Below are 26,793 nucleotides of genomic sequence, written 5' to 3' on the forward strand. Positions count from 1 at the left end.
GGTTTTTAATTTCTAATTGATTATGGATCAGTATTTTTATATAACCAACAGAAATGAGTTACTAAAAAGGACAAATATTGAAAGCATACAAAATATGAGCCTATTTCTGTTGAATTCACCAAATATAAAATTACTCTGTCAAATTGCTGTTTCTAAATATTTTTTCTCAATTTCTGTACTTACTTGGTTATGAACTGGCAGCAGTTTCTAGACCAGCAAGTGTCTGTACTTGGCTTAGCACAGCACTCATGTAGTGGTTGGGGGCCACAAGGTCTGAGGTTGGCTGGGTCCACATTGCCAGCTTTGCCGTTTGTTAGCTGTGTGACATGGGCAAATTGTATAACCTTCCTGAGCTTCTGAGTTTTACCTTCTGCCAAACAGGGCTAGTAATAGTTCCTGTCTTGTGGGTTTGAGCTAATGCAACTGAGGCACTTAGCAAGGTCTGGTACTTAGCACTTAATAAACAATATTCTCTATTATGATTATAGTTCTCCTTTTTTTTCTGATTTGCAGGAAAAGCCCATACAGAAAAGGCTGCTGACTACAGACAGATAAAATATACTGACTACAGACAGATTTATGAAACAACATAGGTCATTAATAGTTAAAATTAATTGAAGGGTATACTTTGACCAGCGCTTAGGTCACAACAGCCCTGTAAGGAAAGTTTCTTTTTTCTTTTCTTTTTTTTAAATCTTAGCAGATGAGGAGATTGAAGCTCATACACATGAAGTAAAGTACCCAAGGGATAGCAACTAGTAAATGGTGGATGGAGAATTTAAATCCAGATTACTGAACCCCTGTCTTCTGTCTTGGGGACCTCTGGTTTTGTGGTTGCCTTGTAATAACTAGCAGAAGGTCACACATAATCCGTGTTGAAGAAGTTTGCCTGATGCCAGAAGAGCCTTATGGGTCCCATGCTGCCTCCTAAGCCTGTAGATGCAGAGAGTCTCGTTATGGAGTCAGAGCCATGGCCTGGACCAAAGAAGATAAGATATTAGCTTTTTTTTTTTCACCCAAGCACATCATTGAATTTGTACATGTTAAATGGATGTGTGGTAATGGCTTCAGTGGATAATCCTCTGTCCTTATTTGGGTAAAACTTGGCCTCGAGGCAAATCTAAGTAGAACAGTGGGTGCAGTTAGGAAGAGTTGGAGTTTTTTTTTTTTTTTTTCCACAAAAATACATGCTCTAAAACTTGTGTGGTCTTCTGTTTCCAGGATGAGGGGCTAAAGAGGTTGACCACCCCTGTCCTCTCCTGTGGCAGTCTGTCTTGGTGTTGACTGGAAGGATGGGACAGGGTAGCTGTTCCTTGAGCTTCGATATTCACTGGGATGTCCTGGTACAAGCAGGGCTTACTTGCGTCTGGCTGAGGTGTGTCAGTTCATCTTCCCTGTCTTGACTGAGTGTTCTCTTCTTATACTAGGCTTCTTGCACCTGGGTGGCCTACGCACTGCTTTATACAACTATATCTTTGCCAAGAAGCACCAGGGGAGCTTCATCCTCAGGCTGGAAGACACGGATCAGACCCGCCTTGTGCCTGGGGCAGCAGAGAATATTGAAGACATGCTGGAGTGGGCAGGTGAGGCGGTCAGGGAAAAAACCCTTCTCCAAGGGGGAAGTGGGAGCAGGGAAAGGAGCCAGTAGGCCTCACAGGGCCCAAGCTGGACAATGAGGAGTTCCTGGAGAGATGGGTATATTTGTGCTGCCTCAGGAGGCACGTGCCCCCCCAAAAAAGATGCTAAAGAAATGCTCTGAGGCTGTTTTGAGGTTCTTGTTCTTAGAGTGTCAGGTGCTACTGGGAACGGACAGGAAACACAGGCCAAGCATAAGATGGAATTGGAGAGGCGAGGCGTGTGGTGAGCAGAAGGCTCCAGCCCCTTGTTCCCATGTGGGAATGCTGGCCCAGCTTGTCCAACCTTCTGACTCACAAGAGGAGCCAGAAATCCAGGTTTTTGTTACTGTTTTTTTTTTTTTTTTTTTTAAATGAATACTTGCCATTGTTAAACTTGAACTCAGATTTTTTTTTTTTTTAAACACACTGTGTGAGCCAAACTAAATGCGTACAGCTTCTAAAGTCAGTCTTCTTATGGGAAGTTTAATCTGAAGGACTGCTAAACCCCAGGAAGACAAGGAGGAGTGTGTTTGTGTTCCCTGGGTCAACAATTGCTTACCTGTCAAGACAGGTATAACCAGTTAAGTTCTCCAAGGAAAAATACCAAAAATACTGAGACTTTTATGAGATGTGTATTTTAATCTGCAGTAAATTATTAACTAGACTTTGGGTTCCCAAATCAGTTCCCAGAAACTGATTTCATTTTTATCTTCTATTGTAGAACATTATGGCAGATGCTTAGTTGAGATTAGTTGAGTAAAGGAATTCATTCAAGGAGATCACTTATTGTAATTTAGGTCGTGTTCCAGCATTGAACAGAGACTCTGTTGTCAGTAATTGGAAGACAGATAAATTAATTCATTTTCACCATGATGTTAAGTGTTAATGTGTGCTATGGAGAAAAGGTTAACAGGTTAGAGAACTGACAGGGAGGGATGCTGTTTTAGACAGGGTGGTCTTCTCTGAGGAGGGGACATTAAAGCAGAGATCACACAAAGTGAGGGGCCAGCCCTGTGGCTACTTGCACGAAGACTGTTCAAAGCAGAGGCAGGGCACCTGGGTGGCTCAGTAGGTTCAGCACCCGACTCTTGGTTTTAGCGCAGGTCATGATCTCACGGTTTCATGAGTTCAAGCCCCACATCAGGCTCTGCGCTGGCAGCCTGCTTGAGATTCTCTCTCTCCCTCTCTCTCTCTGCCCTTCCCCCACTCATGCTGTCTGTCTTTCTCAAAATAAATAAATAAACTTAAAATTTAAAAGCAGGGCGTCTGGGTGGCTCAGTTGATTAAGCATCCGACTTCGGCTCAGGTCATGATTTTGCAGTTCTTAAGTATGAGCCCTTTGTTGGGCTCTGTGCTGACAGATTCTGTGTTTCCTTCGGATTCTGTGTTTGCTTCTCTCTCTGTTCCTTCCCCACTTGCACTCTGTCTCTCTGTCTCTGTCTCTCTCTCTCAAAAATAAAGATTAAAAAAAATTTTTTTTTTTTTTTTTTAATTTAAAAAGCAGAGGGAATGGCAGATGTGAAGACCCTGATGAAGGAAAGCATAGGGCGTATTAGAGGAGCAGCAAAGAGGCCAGCATGGCCCAAGGACTGTGACCAAGCAGAGGAACTGGAGATGTGAGGACAGAAGTTGGCCGGTACTGAACCTGCAGTACCAGGCAGGCCAGGATGAGAACTTGGATTTCACTGAGCGTCTGCTATATGTCAGCCACTGTCTGAACAGGAGGTCCAGGGGTGAAAGAGTCCTACCCTTGGAGCCCCTGGTGCAGCACGATTGTGTAAATGACGCCTGCAGCCCCTCAGCACAGCTTCCTCTCCGGTGTGGTGGAGAGGCAGAGCTGACTTCTGTGGCTTCTTAATTTAGGAGTCACCCTTTTTGTGTGTAATTGACATATAATTTACCTGACACGAAAGTCACCATTTCAAAGTCTACAAATCAGTGGTTTTTACTGAAAGCTGTTTAGGGTAGAAACACCACCATCCGGCTCTTTTGTGTCCCCTTTGTCTCTGCAGAAAGTGTATATTGGTTAAATCTGTCCTTTGTGACGGGAGGAAACTGGACCTTGGGCTGGAGCTGTGGCTTACAACAGATCGCATTTCATATAACGGCACCCATCACAGTGGTTCTGCGTGTGTGCACCGGGCTGAGTGCTTTGAAAGTACCAGTGTGTCTCGTTCTTGCCACCGCCCCGCATGCTAGAGCATAGCTCCGCTTTGCGGGGAAGGAGGCTGAGGCAGTACAATCAGGGTGAAAAGCGTGGATTCTGTGGCCCCCTGGCCTGGCTTCGAACACATCTGTACCGCTTGCTGTTGGTCAAGTGATGTAACAGAGCCCCTCTGTGCCTCAGCGTCCGTACTGAATGGGGGTCACGATGGCGTCTACCTAGTAGGGTGGTTCTGAGGCTTGATGGAAGTCATGGGACATAAGAGCAGCCTGGCAGGTGCTTGGCACTGCGGCCCTCACCCGTCTTCAGGATCCCTTGTCACAGCTTCTCTGGCACAGAACCAGGGGGTCCAGCCAGGGCTGTGCCCTGAACCATACTTTGTTCTTTGGAGCCAGCTCTTCCGGGCCTGGGCTGCTTTCCCCCTCCCCAGGGAAAGGACAGATGGAGAGGAAGGGCAGTTGAGAGCGTGGACTATGGAGGTGACACACCCCTGTGACTCCTTATCTTTCAGGCCTCACAACCTTGAGCGCTTACCCTCTCTTGTCTTTCAACTGGTCACCTATAAAAGGGAAATCGCGACAGTAACGACCTTGAGGGTTGTTGTGAGGATTAAAAGCTTTACTGTATGCATAAGGCACACAGAACAGTGCCGAACTGGTGCTGTCAGCATCTTCATCGTTAGAATTTCGTGAGCATTCTTTCTTGCTGTGCCGCAGGCATCCCCCCAGACGAGAGCCCCCGCCGGGGAGGTCCAGCGGGGCCGTACCAGCAATCCCAGCGACTTGAGCTCTACGCCCGGGCCACGGAAGCGTTGCTGGAGTCCGGCGCTGCTTACCCCTGCTTCTGCTCACCACAGCGCCTGGAGCTCCTGAAGAAGGAGGCCCTGAGGAATCACCAGACGCCCCGGTGAGAGCCCCAGCCTGTCGAGGCTGCTTCCCCAAAGTCGCGTGTGTCCCTCATCTGCATGACAGAATCCCCCCAAACTGTGGTCCCTGCACGGCCTCTTTGGTCAGGAGTCTGGGCGCAGCTCTGCTGGCTCCCTTGGCTCAGAGTCTCTCTCAAAGCTGCAGTCAAGGTTTTGGCCAGGTTTGTGGTTTCCTCAAGACTGGCCTTGCAGAGGGTCCGTTTCCATTTCTCTCATGAGGCTGCTGGCTGACCGTGGGCTACACTGGCTGTTGTGCGGAGATGCCAGCTCCTTGCCATGTGGGCCTGTCCACAGCGCAGCTCACAGCATAGCAGCTGGCCTCGCTGTGGGCAAGGTGGACAGAAAGCAAAAGAGAGCAAGACAGAAGCCAGTCTGTTTGTAACTGAACAGAGGAAGCAACATCTTGTCACTTGTGCCGCATTCTCTTCCCAAAAAGAAAGTTGTTAGGTCCAGCCCACACTCCAGGCAGGGGATGACACAAGGGCAGAAACACCGGAGGTGGGCATCACTGGGGCCATGTCAGAGCTGCCGACCACACTGGCTCTCAGGCAGTAGTAACACGTAAAGTAACTTCAATTATTTGTAATTCTGAGTAAGTAAAGTTTTTTTTTCAGAGGCAGAGAGATATATATGCAAAGATCTCTCCTAACCCTGACTCTGGGCCCTCAATTTCCCTTTCTGTAAACCATTGCAGTTAGAATTTTCTTTCTTTTTTTTTTTAACATTTTTTGAGAGAGACAGAGCACAAGCAGGGAAGGGGCAGAGAGAGGGAGACACAGAATCCAAAGCAGGCTCCAGACTCTGAGCTGTCAGCACAGCACTGACAGCTGTCAGCACAGCACTCACCAACTGAGTCACCCAGGCACCCCATATATTTATTTATTTTTGAGAGAGAGAGCACATGTGAGCTGGAGAGTGGCAGAGAGAGAAGGGGACAGAGGATCCAAAGCAGGCTCTGAGTTTACAGCAGAGAACTCAGTGTGGGGTTTGAACTCATGAAACGTGAGATCATGACCTGAGCTGAAGTCGGATGCTTAACCGACTGGGCCACCCAGGTGACCCTAGAATTTTCTTCTGTCTTCTCCAGAGACACTCAACGCATGTACCCTGATGAACACGTATTGTTTCTCTTCCCCATTCCAATGGCAGCACACAATATACGGATTGTGCAACTTACCGTTCCCACTTACCTTTTTTGAGGCTATCCAATCTATATAGGCCCACACATTTTTCTTATGCTTGCATGGTATTCCACTGTACAGATGTAACATCTGTTAAACAGTTTCTTACTAATGAATCTTGATGCCATTTCTAATCTGTATTTATAAATAAGGAGCTGGGATGGATCATGTTGACATATGTTGTTGTGCACATGTGCAGGGTGTTTGTTGGAGACCCTCCCAGATGAGGAATTGCAGGGCCAGTTTGGAGCTTTGATAGACACCGCCTGTGGCCCTTGACCACCTTGCTTCCCATCAGCAGTGGCATCAGGACATCTTGAGTTCCAGTTTATTTGTTTGTTTATTTATTTATTTATTTATTTATTATATTTTTTTTAACGTTTTATTTATTTTTGAGACAGAGACAGAGCATGAACAGGGGAGGGTCAGAGAGAGAGAGGGAGACACAGAATCTGAAACAGGCTCCAGGCTCTGAGCTGTCAGCACCGAGCCCGACGCGGGGCTTGAACTCACAGACTGTGAGATCATGACCTGAGCGGAAGTCGGATGCTTAACCGACCAAGCCACCCAGGCGCCCCTTACTTAATTTATTTTTTAAAGAAATTAAAACAAAGTTTTTTTAAGTTTATTTAAGGAATCTCTACACCCAACGTGGGGCCCAAACTCATGACCACAAGATCAAGAGCCACATGCTCTTGCGACTGAGCCAGCCAGGTGCCCTGCCCCTTTTTAAGATAGGCTTCATGCCCGAGGTGGGGCTTGAACTCACATCCTTAAAGTCAAGAGTCAAGCTCTCATGGGCACCCCCCACTGAGTTCCAGTTTAAATGAACTGTTTGGACAAGCACTGGATATTTGTATGAGGTCATGATATTCACTGCAGCTTTACTTTTTTGTCATAAATAGTCTACTTGTCTATTGGTAGAAGGTTATTTTTTAAAATTACAGTCAAGTTCTGTTGTGGAATCCATGCAGCCGTTTATTAATTGAACACTTAGCTCTGTGTCAAGGAGTATATTTTCAAGCTTTAGATTTCTGTGTCAGGATTCTTCGGGGAGTAAGTAATGGAACACCCCTTTTAAAAGGGACAAACCATGCTAACTTGGATGTAAATTAAAAAAATAAATAGATAAAATTAAAATTAATAAAAGGGACAAACCAGGGGCGTCCAGCTGGCTCAGCGGATGGAGCATGCGACTCTTGATCTTAGGGTCATGAGTTCAAACCCCATATTGATGGTAGGGTTTACTTAAAAAAAAATAAAGAATAGGGGTGCCTGGGCGGCTCAGTTGGTTAAGCGCCCGACTTCAGCTCAGGTCATGATCTCTGGTTCATGAGTTCGAGCCCCGCATTGGGCTCTCTGCTGTTAGTGCAGAGCCTACTTCAGAGCCTCTGTCCCCTTCTCTTTCTGCCCCTTCCCAGCACTTGCACACAAATGCTTGCTCACTGTCTCTCTTTCTCTCAAAAATAAATTTAAAAACAATAATAATAATAAAGAATTTAAAAGAGAATGGGGGACAAATCAGAGCTTCTCATGCTCTAATGTGCAGACGACTTACCTGGGGATCTAGTTAACATGCAGATTCAGATTCACCAGGTCTGGGCTGAGGCCCGAGATGCTGCATTTCTGGCCGGCTCCCAGGTGAGGCTGTTGCTAGGGATCCACAAACCATACTTGGAGTAGCCAGGGCATAAACCACACAGACATTTGTCACTTACTCTGCAGAAGTCTGGAGGTGGATGACTCAAGGATAAAACCAGCAGCTTCAAGACATCAGCGCTCTGTTGTGGCTTCTTCCTACCTCCCCTGCCCCACCCCCTACACTAGCTGCAAGTGGCTGCGGAGGCTGCAGGCATTCTGCCCTCACAGGACAACATCTGAAGGGCACAGGGGGAAAGCAGAGGAATTTTCCTCTTGTGGCTCTTTTGCTCTCAATTGGAGAGGCAACCTTTCCCCAGAGCCTAAGCCTCCCCTGCCTCCAGGCATACTTTTCTTTGAGTCTTAGGGACTAGAGTGGTCTGGCCTGGACCAGTTGCTGGCAAATGGGAATGGGATTGCATGATTGGCCACACCAGCTGTGATTCAACCCCCAGGACTAGGCATTTTGCTATTTCCTCATTAGCAGGGAAGAAGAGGGAGAGGCTGGCAGGTAGGCAGGCGCAAGTGTCTGCCACACTGTTACCAATTACTGTCTTCCCCATACGTCACTCCACTCCCTGTTCAGGACTGGAAACAGAGCTGGAGAAGTAGATGACTTGCCAAGGTCAGCCAACTATCAGAGACAAAGACGGAATTCAGTCTGTCTGTAGTCATCCTAATCTCTGTGACGCTCTGCTTTAACAGGTATGACAATCGGTGCCGGAACCTGAGCCAGGGGCAGGTGGCCCAGAAGCTAGCCACAGGCCCCAAACCTGCTATCCGCTTCCGCCTGGATGGGGAGGCACCAGCCTTCCAGGACCTGGTGTATGGCTGGAATCGGCACGAAGTAGCTAGTGTGGAGGGGGACCCGGTCATCCTGAAGAGCGATGGCTTTCCCACATACCACCTGGCATGCGTGGTGGACGACCACCACATGGGCATTAGCCACGTGCTGCGGGGCTCCGAGTGGCTGGTCTCCACCTCCAAGCATCTACTTCTGTACCAGGCCCTGGGCTGGCAACCACCTCGCTTTGCCCACCTGCCCCTGCTCCTCAATAGGGATGGCAGCAAGCTGTCCAAGAGGCAAGGAGACATTTTCCTGGAGCATTTTGCTGCTGCCGACTTCCTGCCAGATGCCTTGCTGGACATCATCACCAACTGTGGCTCCGGGTTTGCAGGTACCTGCCCACCTGGGAGTTTGCAGTGGGACCAGAGTGGTGAGGAACTGGGGCTTTGGTTCAGGCCCACCTGGTCGTCAGGCCAGGCTGTGCCATATACTAGCTGCACGCTCTTGCCTAAATTCATTCTTTTCTCAACAGATGTTTATTGAGCCAGACGCTGTGTTAAGTGCTGGGGCTACAACAGTGAACTAGCTAAATGTAACCCTTGCCCGTAAGGAGCTTATGGTCTTTGAGCCTTCCCTGCCTTTCTATAAAATGGGGATAAGTGTTTACCTCATGGGGTTAAGTTAGGATTCACTGAGCTCATGAGTATGAGGCACCCAGTAAGGTGTCTGCCACTCTGCACAAAAACCGTAGATCTTATGGTTATTATAATTACATTACTCCCACTATGGCAAGTGTGGGTTCCAACAGAATTACTAAGACTGCTATGACCCTAGTGTGTTCCAAACTGGGCCCTTATCCTTGGTCCAAGACTTAGAGCCCAAGGTTTAAAGAAGCAGCAAATTAGGATGACCTCTTTCTGGAGGGGATTTCTAGAAATGTGGCACTGGTAGTCTGCTTACTGTTTACTCTGCTCTCATCTCATTTACTCCTTAAAATAGTCTTTAGAGGATTAAATTATCCTTGCTGTTTATAAGAGAATTGTGAGGCTCAGACAGGTTTGATGACTTGGCAAAGCCATGCAGCCTGTAAGGGACATGGCAGAGACTCCCTGTAGGCCTAGGCCTGGCCACGATGCCTGCTGACCGCATGGGACGGGGCTGCAGCTCTGGAGAGGCAGCTCCCTGCGCAGCGATTCTCCACACTGCCTGAGGTTTGGAACCACCTGGGAAGCTTGGAAAGAATACTGATGCTCAGACGCCATCCCAGACCAGCAGAGTCAGAATCTCTGGGGCACAGCCAGGCAATGAGCATGCTGTTCCTGCAACCCACATCTTTGAGGGCAGTGAGGGTTGGTTTAGCCTGATTATTTTAAAAAAATTTTTTGAATGTTTATTTACTTAGCATGAGTGGAGGAGGGACAGAGAGAGAGAGACACACACACACAGAATCCACAGCAGGCTTTGGATCTGAGCTGGCAGCACAGAGCCCAACATGGGGCTCGAACCCATGAACCGTGAGATCATATCCTGAGCCGAAGTTGGACGCTCAACTGACTAAGCTACCCGGGCACCCCGAGTCTGATTGTTTTCAAACTTGTTTTTCCTGAGTGACAGAACCCTTTCTGCAAATGAAAGCTCCTTCAAGGCCCCTGATCTATAAAAGAGTTAGAAGTTGAATCCCTTGGGTCAGAATGGAATGGGAAACCCAGAACGTGATCACCTAGCCTCCCTTGTGATTGAAAAGCGAGGGAGGGGGCTGAGGCTGGGCCTGCCTCCTTGCAGAGAACCAGATGGGCAGGACCCTGCCCGAGTTGATAACACAGTTTGACCTGACCCGGGTCACCTGCCACTCAGCCCTGTTGGACCTGGAGAAGCTCCCGGAATTTAACAGGTGAGTGGTGAAGCAGGGAGGCCGCTGGTACAAAAAGGCTTTCTTGCTAATGAGGGTACCCATGGCAGAGGGTCTAGTGGGCTTTGGAGTCACATGGACCTGATTTTTACTGTGGGCTCATGTGTCCGATGCTCCGTGAACACAGAGCACGTAAGTCACCTAACCTCCTGGAGCCTCTGTTTCTTCCTCTCGAAAATGGGGCTAATAACAGTACTTACCTGTTAACGATTGTTGTAGGAGTTCAGTTAAATTAAACGTTGCATCAAGGTGTTGTACACACCCCCTGGCACATAAAAAGTGTTCTGTAAATGGTAGGTACTGTCTCTGTCATTACCATTATTCCTGGTCGTCCTTTGCATGGATTCTGTTAGCCATGGCCTAGAGAAAAGGGGCATCTTCGCCTCGGAATCACCCCTTGCCCGCCCCCCCACCAACACGGTGACTGAGCACTGTCTCATGACACCTGTTTTACATTTCATGTAGCTCTTCACTCAGACCTCTAAAGCCAGTTACAGTTCAGATCACTGTTGACATATCCATCTAAGGGCCTTGGTGGTAAAGCCAGCAGATTAATGTGTACTTAAGGGACAAGGGACTCAAGGATGCCGTCTCTTGAGCACTGGTTTGGGGACAGGCTCTCTGTGCTTTACTTGCATGAGCCCAGAGAATTCGCATTGACTGCAGGTATTGAAGGTTGTTACTTCATTTATCTCCCATCAGACATCAGATCAGTTGTCTGACTTTGCTCTCTTTTGCATAGAAGGAAACGACACATAGGGCAGTGTTCCATAACCAGCCCGTTCACGCAGCAAACGGCAGGCATCCCTTGAATGGGGTATTCACCAGTGAATGCAACTTGAACCCTACCTTTCTGATTGTAGGAAAAGTGGTATTTCAAGGAAATGGGGCACGGCGGGGAAATACTTTGTGACCCATTCCAGTCCTCCAGCATGAGGGTAGCCAGAGGAGGATGGAGGTGGGCTCTGCTCGGCATGGACCCAAGAGGAGATGCAGTTTTGGGACTGCCACGAACGCAGCCGAAGCCATTAACGTTTAGATGTTCCTGGCATCAAGCCGCTGCTGTGATTATTTCGGTAATAGCAGTAAAGGTAGCACCGGTAGTCATCAGAGCAGCACCACAAGTATGGTGGAAGTAGTGATGGTAATTGACATTTATTTGGCACTTCCTGTCTCCCAGGCCCTAGACCTTCCATGTATTATCTCAAGCGTGGCCACTAGGGTCTCCTGATTGCTTTCTGTCTACGGTCTTCTGCCACTGCTGCGGAGATCCTAGAGACACTTTCAGTATGTGGTGTTAACTCCTTTTTAAGAAAATCATTATTTTTTGGGTAGCGTGTGCTCCAGATAGCTTCGCAGAGGGTCTCATCCTTCCCCCCCCCCCCCGATGTGCGGAACCCTCAGTCCTGACCCCCTGCCCGCCTCCAGCTGCCTTTTCCTCTGTGCTTTCCAGATAGTCCCTCATGTAGTCTGCACAGTGCCCTGTGACGGAGGCCCCTGGTTGTCCCTGTGGTGTACATGAGCCTCCTGAGGCTCTGGACGATCATGTAACTTGCTGCAGACCTCTCACAGGGCCGGCCTGATTCACAGGCCTGCCCCAGTTCCAGAGCCCAGAAGATACGCCCCCACCGCTGCCGCCTGCCTTTCTTCCATGCCAGGGCAGCCTAGGGAGGGAACTGAGGACTGGTTAAAGCTTTGCTGCTCCTGAAGAGAGGGAGCAAGGCAGTTAGAAGAATTCTGGAAAGAAGAACGTTGGAATTGACAAGAAAACCTGAACTTCTTGATTATGAGCCCTGGATTCAAACAGCTGTGCACTCTGAGCTTCAGATCCTATAAATCTATGTTCTTGATCTCTGCCTTTTTGTGCCGGAGTCTCATGCTTTAAGCTATGCAAGGAGGCAGACACTTGTAGATTGTACCTTGTAAAGTCAGGTGCCTGTCGAGGCCAGCAGCCAGCACGGGGGTAGGTAGCAAGCCTGGGGAGAGGCACTGGGGAGCAGAGGCCCTGGCAAACTGGAGTGCTCTGTGCCTGTAAACCGGGCGGCCTCCACTCTGCTCCCGCTATTGAAGTGTGGGGCACGAGGGCCCTTTGCAGCCAGATCTTCTCTGATATCCCAAGAGAAGCCAGAAATCTCTGTTTTTATGTGATCTCTTTCTAGTTTAAAATGTTAGCTACTATCTTAGAAACACAACAGGATACCTGAGTTGCTTGGGGCTCTTAGGCTGACTTAGACCTTGGCCAGATCCCTTTCCTGTATGATCTGTTTCTGGGCTGTAGGAGGGACAGCTCATATAACGTGTCATTCTTCAAACCTTGTCTGCTCCCTTAGGGAGAGGGTTTGGAGGGGACTGGGAATGCCAGTGGCTGCACGGTCCCTTGGTTTCTCTTACAGGCTGCACTTGTGTCGGTTGGTGAGCAGTGAGACCCAGAGACGCCAGCTGGTGGGGAAGCTGCAGGCCCTGGTGGAGGAGACGTTCGGCAGCCAGCTGCGAGACAGGGATGTCCTGGACCCAGCCTACGTGGAGAGGATCATCCTGCTGAGACAGGTGTGGTGTCAGGGAGCTCCGGTGACTGAGGGAATGGGTGGCGCCCCCCTTCTTCCCTGTCCTCTGTTTTCAGCGACTGCCTCTTCCCCTAGGGTCACATTTGCCGCCTGCAGGATTTGGTCTCCCCGGCACATTCCTACCTGTGGACTCGCCCTGCCGTGGGCCGAGCGCAGCTGGGCGCCATCTCGGAGAAGGTGGACTTGATTGCCGAGCGTGTGCTGGGGTGAGTTGCTGCAGGCCAAGCTCAAGGCTCTGCCCCCGAGTTCCCTCTCCCTCCCAGGGCCCCCTTCCTCCAGGACTGGCTGCGGGGCCTGCCACACAATGCATGGCTAGTGACAGGGTCTTAGCAAGATGATCACTCTGGTAGGGGGGCTTTCCCAGAGGAGCCAGACCCTCCCCAGAGAGGGCAGTGTGTTTGGGGTTGGGTTCACCTGGGTTCCCTGCCAGTGTTGCCGCTTACCCAGTCCTTTCTCCTGCCCAGGTGGCGTCACTATGGCACCTCTTTGAGCTTCCATTTCCTCACCTCTAACGTAGAGATGCTACTACAGTCCTAACTGTACAGGAACAGAAATGCAACCAAAGCTGGCTTAAGCCCAGCCTAATTCAGGGGCCAAAAACATGTCACCAAGACCTTATTTTTCTCTCTGTCTCTTTGACCTTCTGTTCCACACTTCTCAATGCCGGCTACTCTTTCTGCAGAGACTCTGTATCAAGTAGATGGAGGGTGGGGCTCTCTATCAGACAGAAGAAATGACAGTGCTTACCCCACGAGGAAGTGGCGATCCAGGGCTAAAGAGCTTTTTCCATATCTCAAGGGTCCTGATGTCCCTAGATTCTGCTCTTGTCCACACGGTGCATGGTGGCTCATAGACCATCTATACTTTAGCCAGAAGAGGAAGGAGGAAAAAGGGAAGGGGATGGGACACTCCTCCTTACGGAACAGACTTGAAAGTTACACATTCATTTCCACCTGTATCTCGCTGGCCAGAATGCCTATCTTATGGCCATGCCAAGCTACGAGGGAGTCTGGAAAACTTTTTTTTTTTTTAACTTGGCAGCCATGAGCCTGGCTAAAAATTTTATCACTATATATGAAAGGAAAAAAAGGAGAGCAGCCTCTCTCATGTCTGTGCCCTGTTTGTAAGACAGCTCCAACATCACAAAGCCTCAGCCGTGTCTTAAGATGAACTCTGACGGAACGAACTAGCTACATTTTTCTCTCCGAACCAGTCACACGAGGCCTGGGGAATGTGATGTGCCCGTTGGCGTAGGTTAGCTCATCAGCTCCTGGGCCGTAAATGGACCCCCAGCCAGGGCACGTGAGCTGAGAATGGGAGCCAGGTAATTCCTCAAGGAGATTTGGGGTATCAGGAGAAAGGGAGGTGGATGCTGGGCAGCAAAACCCAGTGTCCATTTTACCTACCTCCTCCCAGCTTTGTCATGAAGATGAAAGTAGGTCTTAAGAGTTTACTTACACATGCCTGCAACTTGCTATTTATATGCATTAGGTCTGTATACGTATGTACACAGGGTGTGTGTGGATATGTGTATACACTGAAATTCACAGCCACCTAATAAAGTATCTGGTTAAAACGTTATCCCCATTTTATAGATGAGAAAATCAAGACACAGGCTAAGTAACTTGCCTAAAATAACAGTAAGTTGGAGGAGCAGGGATTCAAACCCAGGCAAGGTTGGGCCCAGAGGCCATACGCTTCTCTCCAAAGTGCTTGGACAGTGCCTGATATCTAGAAATCCTCAGTGTATTGTCATAATAAATAAACACCTGGAAATGATAAGAAAATCATGTGGCAAAAAATACAGTATAATACAAATAGTAGAAGAAGGTCTATGGCAAAAAGTATGTGTTCCCTCCTACTGCAGCCCCCAACAGAAATGTAGCCGGACTTAGCTGTTTCCTTTATGTAATGTCTGAGTATTCAGTGATATGGATGTGTAACTCCATTTTTGTCTTTTTAAAATTTGAAATTTGATGTTTTGATTATGAAAACTTTCAAACCTCTTTTTTTATGTTAATGTTTATTTATTTTTGAGAGAGAGAGAGAGTGCCCCCATTCAGACCTCTTAAACCTGAGTTTAAAAGCTAGAAAGTGTGAGGCACCTGGGTGGCTCAGTTGGTTAAGCATCTGGCTTCAGCTCAGGTCAGGACTTGCAGTTCATGAGTTCGAGCCCCGCATCGGGCTCTGTGCTGACATCTCAGAGCCTGTAGCCTACTTTGGATTCTGTGTCTCCCTCTTTCTGCCCCTCCCCTGCTCACGCTCTGTCTCTGTCTCAAAAATAAGTAAACGTTAAAAAAAATTATTTTTAAACCTAGAAAGTATAAAAAAGGTAGATATTGGGAAATCCAGTTTTATCCTTGTCCCCCATCTGTTCAGTTCCAGAACTGTCTGCGCATTACTACCCATTTTAATTATATCTAAATGATCCTTCTTTTTTACACAAAAATACGGTAACAGTGTTCTGTGTCTTTTGATTTGTTTCACTTAACATATCTGTAGATCTGCCCAGTCCTTAGAATCCTCATTATTTTCTGCAGCTACACTTAGCCCATTATTGTACCACTTTACGATAATTTATTTAACTCATTTCCTATTGATGGACATTTGGATTGCTTCCAAATTTTGCTATTACAAACAATGCTATAGTGAATAGCCACATATAGACATCATTAATCGGGTTTGCATTTATATCTCTAGGATAGATTCCCAAGAGTCATTATTACAATACTCCTTTAATTTAGGGCATTCCACAATAAGAGCTCTTAGTGCTAATTCACCAGGACCATTGCCTTAACTCCACATCCCTGCCATGGGGTTAGATTTCAGAGACACTCTGGGGCTCCCACTCAGGACAGGAAAACTGACACCCAGGTGTTCTGAAGCTGCCAGATTTCTTAGAAGTCCCTTCTGTACCCACGCCAAGCTCTGGGCCAGCTCTAATGTGTCCTGAGCTGCCATTGCCTGTGGCCTGTCCCTCTTCTACCAGCTCCTTAGCAGCCTGCTTCCCCACAGTGGCATAGAGGAGAGTTCCTATGTTTTCCCATGGTAAATTTTAACAACTTTTTTTTAAGTAGGTTTCATGCCCAACATGGATCTTAAACTCATGACCCTGAGATTGGGTTGCATGCTCTACTGACCAAGCCAGCCAGGCACCCCATTTTCCACATTAAAATTTTTTTTTCTTAAGTTTATTTATTTATTTTGGGAGAGAAAGAGCATGAATTGGGGAGGGAGAGAGAGAGAGAGAGAGAGTGAGAGGGAGACAGAGAATCCCAAACAGGTTCCGCACTGTCAGCAAGGAGCCCAGAGTGGGGCTCAAACCCTTAAACTGTGAGATCATGAGCTGAGCTGAGATTAAGAGTCAGATGCTAGGGGCGCCTGGGTGGCTCAGTCGGTTGAGCACCGACTTCGGCTCAGGTCATGATCTCGCGGTCCGTGAGTTCGAGCCCCGCATTGGGCCCCTGTGCTGACAGCTCAGAGCCCGGAGCCTGTTTCAGATTCTGTGTCTCCCTCTCTCTCTGACCCTCCCCCGTTCATGCTCTGTCTCTCTCTGTCTCAAAAATAAAATAAACGTTAAAAAAAAAAATTTAAAAAAAAGAGATGCTCAACTGACTGAGCCAGCCAGGGGCCCCTCCGTGTTAAATTTTATATTTTCTGTATTTTATCTTCTGGATATAGGAATAATAATAAGCATGTGGCCGAGTTAATGATGCAATAAGCATGGTTATTTTTGCCTCCTGTTGAAACTCAGTGGCTCAGAATCCAGAGTTAGTAAGGGAATCTGTTGGTACCAAGAGGCAGTTTCTTCCCATTACTTACGAGCACGGGTCCCCCAGCCAGTCACCCTCCACGTGAAGCCTATCAGTGGCAGGGGACTGTCTGGACCCCATTGAGCACGGGCAGTACCCCAGTTGGCATTGTGGACCATCCGCACCAGTGGAACTGTCCAGGCCCTCTGCAGCATTTCCACTTTGGAATTTCTGTAATAGCTGAGGGGGACTGAGAAGGTGCTATAAAATACAGGCCCACCCACCCTGCTCCCGTCCATTGCTCTAGCTCAGAGATTAACAATTTTTTTAAATGTTTATTATTTATTTTTGAGAGAGAGAGCAGGGGAGGGTTAGAAAGAAAGGGAGACACAGAATCCAAAGCAGGCTCCAGACTCTGAGCTGTCAGCACAGAGCCCGACATGGGGCTCGAGCTCATGAACCATGAGATCATGACCTGAGCCAAAGTTGGACCCCCAACCAACTGAGCCACCAGGTGCCCCTCCAACTCAGAAATTTTTTATTTATTTTTATTTATTTATTTATTTATTTTTTTGGCAAGTCAAGCTCTAACTGAATGGGGAATCTCTCTTGAAACTCAAAACACACTGGTGAGAGAGGATCTCAGCTGGCTACCAGCAAAGCAGAGGGCGATTGTTGGCCTATTGGATTTTATTATTATTTTCTAAACATTTATGCTTTTTTTTTTAACTCATTAAGCTTTTTTAACTTTAACTTTTTAACTAAAAAAGTTTTTAAGTTTGTTTTGAGAGAGAGAGTACAAGCTGGGGAGAGGTAGGGAGAGAGGGGGAAAGAGAGAATCCCAAGCAGACTCCGCACTGCCAGCATGGAGCCCGACGTGGGGCTCAAACTCACAAACCATGAGATCATGACCTGAGCCAAAATTTAGAGTTGGACGCTCAACTGACTGAGCCACCCAGGTGCCCCTGGCCTACTGGATTTTAGATCCTTACATGCTTCAACTTGTGGGCAAAGAATGTTTGTAGCAAGAGGTGGGCGCCAGGCTGGCTGATGCAGCAGCCTGTGCTCTGGTGGGCCCAGGCAGCCGGCACCATAACCCTGTTCCACTTTGAGAACTGCTTCATGCTGGCCAACGTCCCTGACTTTGTCACCTACGGGTGCAGTGGCCTATCAGAGTGCAAGCCCTTCTGGAAGTGCACACAGGCTGGGGTCACCTACTTCTTCATGCAGCTGTGCAAGGTGCTGTTCCTGGCCACTCTTTTCCCATCTGGGAAGGTGGCATCTGTGACTTTATTGGGGAGTTCATAAAGGCCAGCATGGATGTGGCAGATCTGATAGACCTAAATTTTGTCGTGTCCCAGAATACAAGCAAGTGGGGAGTTCAAGATCATGGTTGTTGCCCTAAAAATTTTTTTTAAAAAATGATTGTAGGGGCACCTGGGTGGCTCAACTGGTTAGGCATCCAACTTCAGCTCAGGTCATGATCTCACGGTTTGTGAGTTGGAGCCCCACATTGGGCTCTGTACTGACAGCTTGGAGCCTGGAGCCTGTTTCGGAATCTCTCTCTGTCTCTCTCTCTCTCTGTCTCTCAAAAATAGAGAAACATTTAAAAAAATTAAGATAAAAGAATGATTGTAGCAGGTTGGTGGCAGTACTGTTACTGGAGCCGGGGTCTCCCAAAGTCTCTTTCTTTCTGCCCTTCTATGCTACAAGCCCTCTCCCCTGCCCAAAGAGTCTCCCCTTTGCCAATCCTAAAGCTGTGTTTCAAGTAATTTCACAGAGGGCTTCATTCTTCCATCCTATGTCTAACCTGTTCTGAGTTTGTTTTTAGATTCTCTTGCAATGTTTCTGAGCTCTTGGATATAATAAATATTAGCTAATGTTTAATGTCTTTAAAAAAAATTGTTTTTAACGTTTGTTGATTTTTTTGAGAGAGAGACAGAATGTGAGTGGGGGAGGGTCAGAGAGAGAGGGAGACATAGAATCCAAAGCAGGCTTCAGGCTCCGAGCTGTCAGCACAGAGCCTGATTAGGGGCTCAAACACATGAATCGTGAGATCATGACCTGAGCCAAAGTCAGACACTCAGCTGACTGAGCCACCCAGGCACCCCGCTAATGTTTAATTTCTAAATGAAATACAAGATCTAGTGTTTCAGAGTGTTTACTGTCTATTCAAGCAACGTACTTAGTGCCTAACAAGTTTGAACTCAGCCCCACCATAGCCCTGTGAGTTACAGACACTATTATTATCCCCACTTTATAGATGAGAAAACTGAGGCATAGCGATCACATGACCTTGAGGTAGAAATTAGTAAATCCTCTTACTGTGGTACCATCTGCGTTTTCCTGTATTGTGCTTGGATTATCTGTGTATTTGGTTCCTTAGTTGTTTTTTGTTTGTTTGTTTGTTTTCTCAAATTGGAAAGGGATGGGGATCTTCTTCCTTCCCTTCTCCCCCAAGCAGACTTGAACACTGGTTGTGAATGTTAATCTTCAGAAATCCTCCCTCTTACCTACTTGCCACTGGCCCATGCAGGCCCTCATAGACTGGCTCTTTTCTAGGCTTTTATTTATGTATTTAAGTTTATTTACCTTTTTTTAGTAATCTCTGCACCTGACATGGGGCTCAAACTCACAACCCCTAGATGAAGAGTTGCATGCTCTTCCCACTGAGCCAGCCAGGCGCCCCTCTTTTCTAGGCTTTTAGAAGGACCCGGTATGAGCTTAACTCAGGACGTGCTGAGTGGAGAACTGAAGAAGGTATCAGAAGGTCTGGAGGGGACCAAACACAGCAATGTGATGCAAGTCCTCCGAGTGGCCCTCAGTGGACAGCGGGTAAGTGGGCAGATGGGCTGGACTGTTCCCTGGAGCCCCTCATTTATCCGTTCAGCTGACATTCAATGGCAGTCATTCTCTGGTTTGGGGGTACAAAGACAAATGAAACACGATCACTCCCTTCAGTCTCTCAGCAGATAGTATTTATGGAAGCACCTACTATGCAGAAGCACCGTTCTGGGTACAGTGGGCCCAGTAGTGAATGAAACATGCACTCTCCCTGCCTGCATGGAGCTGGCGGTTGATGGGGGGCCAATAGACATATCACCACGGGAAAACAGGCTCCTGGGACCCATCCTTGGCCACGGAAAGTAAAGACAACGCAGTGCTAACTGTGCCCCTTCAGACGCAGGCAGCGGCACTGGGGTTGGCCTGGGGCGTCGCGCCTGCAGACTGGGGCTGGGCTTTAGTTCTTTAGGCAGTATAAGGCAATAAGGCAGTTTCTCTTTTTATTCTTAGCAAGGACCTCCGGTAGCTGAGATGATGGTGTCCTTGGGAGCGAAGGAAGTACGGGAACGAATACAGAAGGCGCTTTCCAGCTAGAGAGAAGATATGACAGAGGAAGAGGCAGCCCTAGGAACCTGGACGTGCATGGAAATTGCCTTCAGAGCAAAGCAGAAGGGGTCTGGGGTCCATCAGGAAGCTCACAGAAGGAATCCCGAGTGGAAACGGTCTCTGGGTGCACCCAGTGCGTTTATGGCTTCCTCTCACCTCGTGCTTGGTTCTGACACCACATTACACAGCACAGGTTAGGAGCTGGTTCACGAGGGCTTGTGTCATATTCAGCTCAGGCTCCCGTAATGGCTTAAACAAGAGAAAGTTACTTCCTCACAGTTCTGGAGTCTGGAAGTCCCAAGTTCAAGGTGTCAGCAGATGTGGCTTCCCAGAGGCCTCTCTCCTTGGCTTGCCATTGGCCACCTTCTCTCTGTGTCCTCACATGGTCTTTCCTCAGTGTGTGCTCTTGGTGTCTCTCTGGGTGTTCAGATCTCTTCTTATGAGGACACGGGTCAGATTGGATTAAAGCCTACCCTCATGGCCCAATTTTAACTCACCTCTTTAGAAGTCCTGTCTCCACACACAGTCACATTCTGAGGTCCTGGGGGTTAGGGCTTCGGCATAGGAGTGTTGAGGGGATGCAGTGCAGCCCCTAACAGCTTGGCATCTCCCTGGACTCACGGGTCGCAGTGTTCAGGCCCCGCTTGTAGGTGAAGCAGTAAAAGATGAATGACACCAGCAGGGCTGAACTGGATGGCAGACTCTCTGTAAAAGAAGTGACTCACTTGTAAAAGAAGTGACCGTCTGCCGAGGGCGAGCACTACGCTTTATACCAGTCTTACACACTCTGCTTTGTCCTTGTATTCGGGTGCCTGTGTCTCCTTCTCTAAAGGCCCTTTCTTCCTCTTTTCTAGTTCTCCAGACCTGGTCCTCGGACTGGAGACCTTCATCCCCCCTGTTTTACACCTTTTTCTTCATACCTACCTCCTCCTTCTGCCCATTCTTGTAAGTCATTGTCTGCGGGTTTCTGAAATAAGATGTTCTTTTTTTTTTTTTTTTTTTTTAACTTTTATTTAAGTAATCTCTGCACCCACCATGGGGCTTGAACCCACAACCCCGAGATCAAGAGTCACATGCTCTTCCGACTGAGCCAGCCAGGTGCCCCTGAAATAGGTGTTTTCATTGGGGTGAATAGGAATAGCTAAAGAGAAAGGAGGATCATGTCTGCCTATAAAAGCTGTACTGGAAAAATAAAATAAAATAAAAATTTGAAAAAGACCCTGCTGGGGCTCCTAAGCTTTTCCTGTGTGGCAGCCAGCCTCCAAAATGTCCCCCAGTCATTCCACCGTCCTAGAAGTCACATTGAGTAGGGCCGACTTGTGATGCCTCGTGGCTTCTGTCTTATCCTCTCGGATCCCTTGCTTTGTGGGAAGCCAACTTCCACATCACAAAGACACTCGGGCAGCCCTCTGGAGACATCCGTGGGACAGGGAACTGAGACTTTCTGCCCACAGCCATGTGAGTGAGTCATCTTGGGAAGCAGGTCTTCCAAGCCCCGGTCAGGTGTTCAGACACCATCCTCCATGAAAGATCCTGAGCCAGAACCACTCAGCAAAGTTGCTCCTGAGTTTTGGACACACACAGGTTATAAGCTAATAAACGTTTATGGCCTCAAGTCACTTGCTTTAGGGATAATTTGTCACCCAGCAATAGATAGCCTTTTGCCCAGGAAGAGTAGGGAAAGGGGATTCAGGGTTTGTTATGCTTTGCGCAGTCCTAGTCTTCGCTTCAAAAAATACATCAGATGAAGTTCTTTGGTTGCAAGTAATAGAAACCAACTCTGCCGAACATAAGTTGATTGGAGACTATGGGTTTATGGAGAGTTTAAGTCCGTGGGAGAGTCAAGGAATCTATGAGAAAGCCAAAGAATCAGGGCTTGGAAAAGACAGGAATCAAGGGCGCTCTGGTTATCGAGGCAGCAGGAGCTAATGGCCAGTCTTGTTCTTCAGTGGGGATGTCTGAATCTCGGCTAGTTTTTTTGTTGCTGTGGTTTGTTTCCCTACTGTGTTTTCTCTTTTAGTTCTGGATGACTCATCTAAAGATTTTGATTTTTTTTTTTTAATTTTATTTATTTTAAGTAATCTCTACACCCAAGGTGGGGCTCAAACTCACAACCTGGAGATCAAGAATTGCATGCTCTTCTAACTGAGCCACCCAGGTGCCTCTAAAAGATTTAGATTCTAAAAAGAGAGTGTCTTGGGGAGCCTGGGTGGCTCAGTCGGTTAAGCCTCTGACTCTTGATTTCAGCTCAGGTCATGATCTCACGGTTTGTGAGTTCGAGCCCCGCATCAGGTTCTGCTCTGACAGCACGGAGCCTGCTTGGGATTCCGTCTCCCTTTTTCTCTGTCTCTCCCTTGCTTGCTCTCTTTCTCTTTCAAAATAAATAAAAATAAAGTAAAAAAAATAAATAAATAGAGAATGCCTTTTTAGACACCAGCAGTTAGAACTAACTGTGATTGTGTTGCCATTTGTTAGCCAGGAATAGGTAGTCCCTCAAGAATTATATCCAATGCAGGAAGAGTCATCCCCAAGGAAAAGTAGAAGCTTTTTCCAGAAGAAGGGGTAATGAAGAAACAACAGGTATTTCCCACAGAAGGAGATGCAGAATACTAATACTTAGGGTTTATCGTGCACATATGTGAGCCTCGACCACTGCTGTGCCTCATATTATGCTGGTAAACATTGTAGTCCATCCTTACTCAATTTCCAGAACCACATGAGGAAGGTAGTCTCATATCTGTGTCACAGGTAGGGAAACTGAGGCACAGAAGAGTTGATGAACTGTTCTGAGGTTATAGTATGAGGCAAAGCAAGGATTTTAACTCAGGCTTATGACAACCCAGAGCCCAAGGTCAACTCCTTACTGAGTGATACATCAGAGCTTCTGTTTCTATGACACACAGGATGGTTACAAGGAACTCTGGCTCGTGAGTTGATAAAGCTGCTGCCACGTCCTCAGTTGGAGGAAGCCTGGGTTTTCAGACTGGGGGTTTTGCTCAAGACCGTGTGTGTGTGTGTGTGTGAAGGGATGTCACACATTTGAAATAACCTCAAGTCCATCCCCCAGCACTTTTGAGAGCACGGTGAAGTGGTAAAGGCCACAGAGGCCAACTGTCTAGACTCAAAACCCAGTTCTACTGCCTAGTTAACCATATCTGCTTTACCTCGGTTTCCTCATCTGTAAAACGGGGATAACAATTGTTCGTGTCTCAGAGTGGTAAGGGTTAAAATAGATGATGTCTGTAAAGTTCCAAAACTGTGCCTGGCACTTAAATGTTATCGATTACCATTGTCACCACCACCAGTAATTTCATTCTTAGAAATGGCGATCTTGGTTGCAAAACCTAGAAACACACTCAGACTGATTTAAGCCACAAAAGGAATTTGTTGAAAGAGGTAGGCTGTCGTAGATCCAAAGGGGAGGGCTTCCAGCTGAACCTTACAAGAGCTTGAATCTGTATCTGCAAACCCACCAAACCCACTCTTGTCCGTCTGAGACTGCAGTTTCTAACGTGTCTGCTCCCCTTGTCTTTCCTCTGCAGGCCAGCTTACTATATGAGATTATCTAGTGTACTTATCCATGTTTACTGCCTGGCTTACTCTAAAGAACCTGAGATTAGGACTGGCAGGAAGTTTGTCTCATTCTTGGTTATAACTGGTACCTGGCCTGTTGCCTGACATGTAGTAGGGAATCAAGTGACGATCTTGTGAAGAAAATAAGAGCCCCGTCCGTCAGACTAGTGTTTTCAGAAGTGATAGTCATCAGCTGGTCCAACTCTGCCAAATTCTAATAGTTTCCCAGCATTGCTTTCATTGCAAGCTTCTCTCCTGCAAGATATGCAATTGTAGTTAACAGTCTGGTCCACTGCCTGTAATTTGCTTTGAATCCATCTATCTATGATACATAGACTTTTAAAAAATATTTTATTTTGGGGGCACCTGTGTGGCTCAGTTGGTTAAGCATCTGACTTCAGCTTAGGTCATGATCTCACAGTTTGTGGGTTTGGGCCCCTCATTGGGCTCTGCTGAGAGCTCAGAGCCTGGAGCCTGCTTTGAATTCTGTGTCTCCCCCTCTCTCTGCTCCTCCCCCACTCATGCTCTGTCTCCCTCTCTCTCCTTCAAAAATAAATAAAAACATTTAGAAATATATATACATATAAATTTAACTTTTTAAAAGAGAAGTGTTATTTTTTTTTTAATTTTTTTTTCAACGTTTTTTATTTATTTTTGGGACAGAGAGAGACAGAGCATGAACAGGGGAGGGGCAGAGAGAGAGGGAGACACAGAATCGGAAACAGGCTCCAGGCTCCAAGCCATCAGCCCAGAGCCTGATGCGGAGCTCGAACTCACGGACCGCGAGATCGTGACCCGGCTGAAGTCAGACGCTTAACCGACTGCGCCACCCAGGCGCCCCGAGAAGTGTTATTTTTAAGTAATCTCTACACCCAACATGGGACCCAAACCCACAACCTCAGAGTCCAGGGTCACATGTTGCACCGACTGAGGCAGCCAGGCACCCCTCTGTGAGACATAGACTTTTGACACAGACTCTAAAGTAAAGGATGGGGACAAATGGAATAGTTCAATATAGAAGGATGTGCAGTGGGAACTAAAATTGGATGTGGTATATTCATCAGTTAATATATTTGTCTTATGACAAAATTCCTACCTTCCCAGGGACTAGAGTGATGAGTACTTAGAAAGTGAGGACCTCTGAGTGATAGCAGGGTCCAGAGAGAGAGGCTTTTAATCTGTTCAGAGGTGCCAGAAGGCTTTACAGATAAACTGACCTTTGAACTGGGTCCTGAGGGATGTGTAGGAGTTTCCCAGGTCTGTGAGGGTTGGAAGGGTATTCCAAGCAGAAGGAGGAAAGGAGAACTTCACAAAGGTGGGCATGATTGGAACTAAGGGTAGGAGTTGAGGGGGTGTCAAAGTGGCTGAGAAAACAGGCAGAGGGAAATTCCAAATGGCCCTTCTTTGCCAGGTTAAGGGTATCAGTGTGCCGTCTGATGCAAAAAACAAACAAACAAACACAAAACCAAAAAACCCAGATTCAAACCAGCTTAAAACAAGATTTAGTATTTCATGTGACAGGAAGTTCAGGGGTAAGGCAGGCTCTAGGGTTGGTTAATTAAACGTTCAGGACATCAGTAAGGACCCAGGGTCTTTCCATCTCTACTATATTGGCCTCAGCCAACAGCCTCTGGTTGATTGCCTCTGCTTGCAATTAATTGGCTGGCTTAAGTGGTTGGGCCTCTCCGCATTTCCTCCTTCATGTCTTGTCAGCAATAGTGGCTTTCTGTGACTCTCTCTCTAAAAGTAAGGGAACTTCTCCAAGCACCCTTCACGGCTCTACTTCCCCATTCTTGAACTTCTGGGGAAGTAGGAGAGACATCCTCATAGATCAGTCAGACCCAGAGCTGGGGGCAGGGCCAGCTCTTCCCTGAGGTACATGGCGGGGTTGGGGAACAGTGGGCACCTGAACAAAGTGGGGGTTCAGTTAGTGAAGACATGAATTAATTAAGTCTTTGGGAGGTGGAAGGTGAGGAGCCATTGAAATGTTTTGAGCAGGGAAGGGACACGATCAGGTTTGTGGGCTATTGGAAAGATCGTTTTGGCAGCTTTGCTGCAGAGATTTGAGCAGAACCAGACCTGGTGGGAGAGGATTAGAAAATGAGGCATGAGGAGAGCTGTTGTCATGATGAAGCCATGCATCCTTATCACAGCCTCATCCGTTACTGCCCCTCACGTGCCTTCTTGTCTGGCCTCCAGCCACATATGCCCTCCCGAGGGCCCTAGACATGTCTCCTTCCTGCCTTCGTGCTAACTACTGTTCTCTGTGACTGGAAGGCGAGTCCAACCCGCTCTTCTCTGGCTTTGCCTGGTCACATTTTTCTTAGCCTTCAGATCCCAGCCCGGCTATCACCTCAGGGAGACCTTTGACTGCCTCCCAGAAGGTCTTCCTGTTGTCATTAATCATCAGCACCCTATTCTTTTCCAAAGCACACAATTGGAATCGATTGCGTAACTAATTGTGTATGTAAGCAATTCTGCACTTATTTGTTAGTGTCAGACTGGAGAATCCACGAGAACAGGGGCCTCTTCTGTCTTCACCATTGTACCCCTAGTGCTGAGAATGGCACTGGTTCACTGGTGGGTGCTTAGTAGATACCGTTGAGTAAAAGCCCAGATCTGCCTCTGATTAAGTTGGATGGTCAGGGTGAGCAGTCAAGTGCACAGGCGCTGGCGTTGCCAAAGTCACTATGTTTAGTTAGAATTCTGACTTGCAGTGTGCAGGAACTTCACATCATTTGTGGCTACTATTTTCATTAGTGAATAACAGGAAATGAGTTTTGTTTTTTTTTTAATTTAGAAGTCAGTACAAGTTTGTCTTGGCATTCATGCTTATTATGATGCCCTGGGGATCTCCAGCTTATCCTGCATAGCTGGGCCAAATGTTAGGGCCATGGCCTTTCCCTCTGGGCTGCCCCTCAGCTCTGCCCACTACCACCCCTCCCCCAATCCTGATTGCAGTAGGACAGCCCAGCCAAGGAAGGGAGGCCTTCTTTACCTGGAGAACCCCTCTAGACTGAATCCATTTAATCCTGTCTTTATTCATTCACTTGACGAATACCTATCGTGTGCCAGGCCCTGTTAGGCCTGGAAAGGTGGAGAGGAATAATAAGGGCTCATTAATTACAGATGCTCAGTCCACAGGTATTTCTCACCCCCAATTATTTATATACTTATATGTGTGTGTGTGTATTTACATTTATTTGTTAAGTTTGAAAAGAACAGAGAACGAAAGAGAAGGTCCCCACCTCTAAGAGATGAGAGTCTCATGTGAGACTAACAATTACAATAATG

At 47.4% G+C, this 26,793-nt stretch overlaps 1 protein-coding gene across 1 annotated transcript in view; it reads left to right on the forward strand.

The window, feature by feature from the left end:
- EARS2 (glutamyl-tRNA synthetase 2, mitochondrial) overlaps positions 1 to 21,145 on the forward strand; it is a 22,342-nt gene extending 1,197 nt beyond the window's left edge. Inside the window, exons 2-9 of the mRNA XM_025916878.2 lie at positions 1,428 to 1,583; positions 4,497 to 4,686; positions 8,230 to 8,702; positions 10,094 to 10,202; positions 12,614 to 12,767; positions 12,860 to 12,990; positions 19,236 to 19,371; positions 19,831 to 21,145. Coding sequence (XP_025772663.1) covers positions 1,428 to 1,583; positions 4,497 to 4,686; positions 8,230 to 8,702; positions 10,094 to 10,202; positions 12,614 to 12,767; positions 12,860 to 12,990; positions 19,236 to 19,371; positions 19,831 to 19,914 — 1,433 coding nt within the window. The 3' untranslated portion in view covers positions 19,915 to 21,145. The remainder of the gene's footprint in view (positions 1 to 1,427; positions 1,584 to 4,496; positions 4,687 to 8,229; positions 8,703 to 10,093; positions 10,203 to 12,613; positions 12,768 to 12,859; positions 12,991 to 19,235; positions 19,372 to 19,830) is intronic.
- Positions 21,146 to 26,793: the final 5,648 nt, after the last annotated feature.

Source organism: Puma concolor, chromosome E3 (genome assembly GCF_028749965.1).
Source record: "Puma concolor isolate L17-30 chromosome E3, mPumCon1.1.hap2, whole genome shotgun sequence".
Lineage (NCBI taxonomy): Eukaryota > Metazoa > Chordata > Mammalia > Carnivora > Felidae > Puma > Puma concolor.